Source organism: Capricornis sumatraensis, chromosome X, assembly GCF_032405125.1.
Source record: "Capricornis sumatraensis isolate serow.1 chromosome X, serow.2, whole genome shotgun sequence".
Taxonomy (NCBI): Eukaryota; Metazoa; Chordata; class Mammalia; order Artiodactyla; family Bovidae; genus Capricornis; species Capricornis sumatraensis.
Window position 1 is genome coordinate 113918706 of NC_091092.1, and position 4923 is coordinate 113923628.

Consider the following 4923-nt stretch of genomic DNA (forward strand, 5'->3'; position numbering starts at 1 on the left):
AAGAGGAGTTTGTCTCATAGGGCCACCACAGGCCATGGTCTTCTGAGGCTAAGAACAATGGAAGGAATATGTTCTGCCCCCACTGTTTTGAGGCGGGTGATCTTTTCACGTCTTCAGGGTCCTTACCTTGACTTCTGGCACAATGTGGAAATCATCCTTCTGCTGAGCTTCGGCTGCTCCCTTTGATCAGGATGAGGTTCCTTACCTCCATGTGATCCTCTGGGAGGAAGTGAGGAGGGCTCACCACGTCACCCGGCCTAAGTGGCACAGTCTCAGGCCCGACAACAGGGACAGTGCCCTCTGTAGCCCCCTTCTTTCTGGGAGGGATCCTTCGCTGTCAGTCTGTATCATCAGTTGACTCGTTAGGAACTGGGTACCCGTCCTCAGCTGACACAGGCTCTCTCCATTAGTCCAAGGACTTTAGGCCCTGAAGCCAATCGCCTTCAGAAAATAAGGGATAAAACTAGTCTGAAAGCCCTGCCTGTTCCCTCCCAGGGCCCATCACATTTGCAGGACTCTCTGAGAATTTATCTGTAATAGGGTAGTTGGCTGCCACACTCTTCATGCAGGACTGTACAAATGTCATGCCTGGGATTTCCACTCTCTGATGAAGAGCCAGCCTATAAATCAAGGTCATCTCCTTGAAACCCTCGAGGCAGAAGTCAGGAGGCCCTTGACTTGGCCAGCACTTACCTATGCCTCCCAGGGCTAGCTGGAGAGGAGGGACTAAGTGCAGCCCTGTCGGCTGTGGATTCAGGGGTTTCATGTCCACACCCTGGGTCCTCACTTTGACTCTGCGCCCTTCCTGGGGCTCTATTCTCTGCAGATTCCCAATGTCCCCACCTTCCCAGGACCTGAGTTGAAAGTGTTAAACACAGCAGCCCAGATAGTTCTGGACTTCATGGGCTTGCCAATGAGGACGCATCTTAAGGATCCTACTGTTCTGGATGGGTCTTTCCATCACCCTCATTCAGGTTAATCACCATCATTTCTGAGAGACTGATTCTCCCTACCAACCTCAGAACTCTGCGCTGAGACCAAGTTTCTTAGGTCTCCGAGAAGCCTGAAGAATTAAGTGAGGCTATGCTAAGGCTAATAGACTAAGCCTAACAGTTCTGAATTCCTCTGTGTCTGAGATCAGAAGGGAGTCCTGTCCCAGTCACCACCATTCCCCATATTCTTGCGTTTTGCTCTCCTCAACCCTCCTACATGGGGTCCTCATCTTGCTTTCTGTGTCTTGGATTAAAGGCCTTTGGGGAAATTCCACGTCTCTACAAACTCTTCAGCTATGTTTGTTCTGCGGTGCTACAGAGAATGGGTCCCTGTCCCAGGAGTGATGGGAGATGGAGAAGCTATAGTCCAAGGCAGGAGTCCCAAGACAGGTGGTAGTCCTTTAGGGAGAAAAAAGTAGATCAATCTATCTCCTCAGCCACGTGAAGATTCTCATGTCATTTCTGTTCTGATAGGTTTACTTTCTACAGGGAAGAGACTGTAAGGATGACATGGCGACTCCTTGGTCTTCAGAGGTTATCTAACATGGCCAGTGTACACGGTAATACTGTGCCTGAATATTGTTTTTTTCACTTATCTATGAGTAGTGAGTACGGGATACATATCTTTGGTTAAGGATACCTGGCATTCTTACTGCACTGGCTACACATTTTGATCCAGTAGCTTGAGCACAAGGGCAATCTTTTCTATCACCTAGGACAAATTATGGAGTCCTGAGAAAACACTGTAATAAAAGATACAGGGTGGGGACTTTCCTGGTGGTCCAATGGCTAGGACTCCAGGCTCCCAATGCAGGGGGCCCAGGTTTGATCCCTGGTCAGGGAACTAGACCACACGTGCAGCAATTAAGATCCAGCACAGCTAAATAAATAAATAAATAAAGATAAATAAGGAAATGTCAAATGCTAAAAGTACTTGTTAAAAAAAAAAAAGACAAGGGTATGTCTCAGGTTGGGGGGGAGAACAACATTATGTGTGCCAAAGTAGTTCAGAGCAGGAGTCTATTGCCTGCTGTCATTTACCAGCATTATGTATTTAAGCACAAAACCAAACTCTATGAGCCTTGGGCTCTCCACTGTGAAGGAAGTTTGATAAGCCCTTTCTTGTCAGATTGCTGGAATATAGGTATTTATGGAAAGCTTCTGTCACGGCGCCTGTCTCTATTGAGACATTAGGAGCAACAGCAGTTATTACTATGAGTATCTTGACCTCAGAAATTACATCAGCTGGATTTTTTTTTTCAATCTATCAGATGTCAGAAACTACGAAGCGTTCCAAGTGGGAAAAGAAAAGACCTAACCTCCCAAAGCAGCCAAAATTCAGCTAAGCAATGAAACCAAAGTAATATGTTCGCTCCGACCCCTCTTTACCCTGCTTCTTTCTTGTTCTTCGTGAAGTAGAGAGTATCTTAGCCTCTTCATAGAATGACAGCATCTCTGAGAAACTATCATGAATGCACAGAGGCTAGCACTTCTTTTGATTAAACATCACCAGTACAAGCATGAAGACTTCTGAAGAGCAGATTCTCAATGGTTGTGTAAACAAGAGGCCCGAATAAATCATTTGCTTTAATTTATATTCTCAAACATTCTTGAAAACCATAAAGCATAAGCAGAGGCAAGTATGTGTCTTTTACATTTACAAAGAGGGAGACTAACCAGAGAGTAAAGCAAGCCAAAAACTGTAGGAATTTCAGCTATCTCCCTAACAATGTATTAATGTTCTGAGCCTCTATTAGTGTGGTGTTTTTTGCATTTCTAAGGACACTCTTATCCAAAAGTGATGTTATTCTCACCCTGGATCACAAAGGTGATGTGAGGATTTCCAATATTTATTTGAGAAAACAAAATTTTTGCTCCTTAATTTGACAAACAGCAAATTGTGTGTGACCCATGTTATTCACATACTTACATCATGAATCTAAATGGCCTTTCTGTTGAAATATTTTAAGAACTGAAAATTGGGGGAAATAAGTCAACAAGTTACTGATGCGTATCAGGAACACAGATTGACTGGCTTCTCCACCAACAAAGTGAACAATGGGCTTCAGACCACACTAGGGGCGAGATGAGCGGCTGGATTTGGCCCTGGGGTGTGCAGTGGCCGAAGCAGAAGGCCCAGCAGTGGCTGAGGGTACAATGCCAGGCCGGGCTGAAGCAGAAGGGCGAGCAGCGGCTGAGGGTGCAGTGCCAGGCCGGGCTGAAGCATAAGGGCCAGCAGCAGCTGAGGTAGAACTGCTAGGCCGGGCCGAAGGAGAAGGACCAGCAGCGGCTGAGGCAGCAATGCCAGGCTTGGTCGAAGCAGAAGGGCCAAAAGCGGCTGAGGCAGCAATGCCAGGCTTGGTCGAAGCAGAAGGGCCAGCGCTGGCTGAGGCAGCAGTGCCAGGCCGGGCTGAAGCAGAAGGGCCAGCACCGGCTGAGGGTGCTGTGCCAGGCCAGGATGAAGAGGAAGGGCCAGCAGCGGCTGAGGCAGCAGTGCCAGGCCTGAGTGAGGCAGAAGGGCCAGCCCTGGCTGCACCTCTGTCTCCGGTGCTCTCTACCTCCTCTCTCCAAGCCTCCTCATACTGTGGCAGGAAGGCAGTATGACCCGAATCCTTGACCTTGGCCAAAAACTGCAGGACTTTCATCTTGCTGGTTTCTGTGAGCAATTTAGGACCCCACAGGAACTCATAGCGAGGGGGATCACTGCCGGGCACCTGGCGGTACTCCAGATACCCTTCCCGCACCAGATCTTCTGTGATGAGCTTCCTGGGCTCTCCAAAGATGAAGTGACTTCTCCCATCATAGATGCCCAGCATATTCAGGAACTTCCAGATCTTCTCCTCAGGGGCGTGGTTGCCATTCAGGTAGATGACACCCAGCAGAGGCATCAGAAGACCATTCTTCGGCAGCCCCCAGTCACCTCTCATAGACTCACTGTCGCTGAGATCTAGGTTGCTCACCAGGGTATAGCAGTGACTGTTGGGCCTGACTTCCTTCAGCACCAGGCCAAACACCAGCTCCATGCGCTCAGAGGCCCGGCTAAGGATCTCAGGGAATTGCTCCCTGTACCTTCTAGTGACTGCCTTCAGCATTTCAGACCTCTTAATGAGTGCCCTCATCGTATACTTACACAGCATGTACTGCACCAACACCTCTGCCTTCCAGGTCAGAAGATCTGTATGAGAGCTCTCAGCAGCAGCTGAGGCCTGGGAGGAATTTTCCCCTTCCTGAACTTGGCCCTCGGCACCTACACCAGATCTCGAGCGTGCTGCACGCCCGACACCAGATCTCGAGCGTGCTGCGCGCCCGACACCAGATCTTTTGCGTATAGCCCCTGCAGCAGCGCTGGTGGTGCCTTGGGCTCCCTGAGGCCCCTTGGAGGTGCCAGCAGCAGACGAGCTTGAGGGACCGCTCTCTGAATCAGGAGGGGAGGAGGAGGTCGTCTCTTCTCCCCCAGATGTGGTAGCCTGATCATGAAGACCCTGGGTCTCAGCCCGGGCCTGGTGACGTTTCTCACGAGCACGGTGCTTACTCTTCTGCCCACGAGGCATGATGGCTGTGGTCAGGGACCGCAGGCACGAGTCTGGGCCAATAGACAGGAGGTGTGGGCACCTGGAGGATGGAGAATGAGCTGACATGAGCACCTTAAAACAGGGAGATTCTGCATTGGCTTAATCAAAGGCCGCCTCTGCAGGTGTCCTTGAGGACTCTGCCCTAGGAACCCACAAGGCTCCTGTTGTCCTGCTTAGCCTTTCCCCACACAATCCCACAGAGGAAGAATAGAGGCCGTACTTTTCCTCTGCGACCTCTCAGCCCTGCTTTGGATTCACTCAGGTGACAGCAGGTGCCAGCAGTGGGGTTTTCTAAGTTCTACTTCAGTGTTATCACGTCAAGTCCTGGCGGAGCCTTGGCACCCTTCCCTCTGCTACAC

The 4923-nt window shown here is 50.0% G+C and overlaps 1 protein-coding gene across 1 annotated transcript; it reads right to left on the minus strand.

Annotated features, from left to right (window-relative positions):
* Positions 1-3067: 3067 nt before the first annotated feature.
* On the minus strand, positions 3068-4543 carry LOC138071508 (melanoma-associated antigen B2-like). The gene is made up of 2 exons (XM_068963034.1): positions 3370-4543; positions 3068-3186 (listed from the first exon to the last, which is right to left on the minus strand). Exons 1-2 carry the CDS (start codon positions 4541-4543, stop codon positions 3068-3070), a joined length of 1293 nt encoding a protein of 430 aa, XP_068819135.1.
* Between the last annotated feature and the right edge of the window lie 380 nt (positions 4544-4923).

Coding starts and splice junctions, on each gene's coding strand:
- LOC138071508 (XM_068963034.1), bottom strand. CDS start 4,543: ATGCCTCGTGGGCAGAAGAGTAAGCACCGTGCTCGTGAGAAACGTCAC. Junction 3,187..3,369: donor TGCTGCCTCAGCCAGCGCTG/GCCCTTCTGCTT, acceptor CTGCACCCTCAG/CCGCTGCTCGCCCTTCTGCT.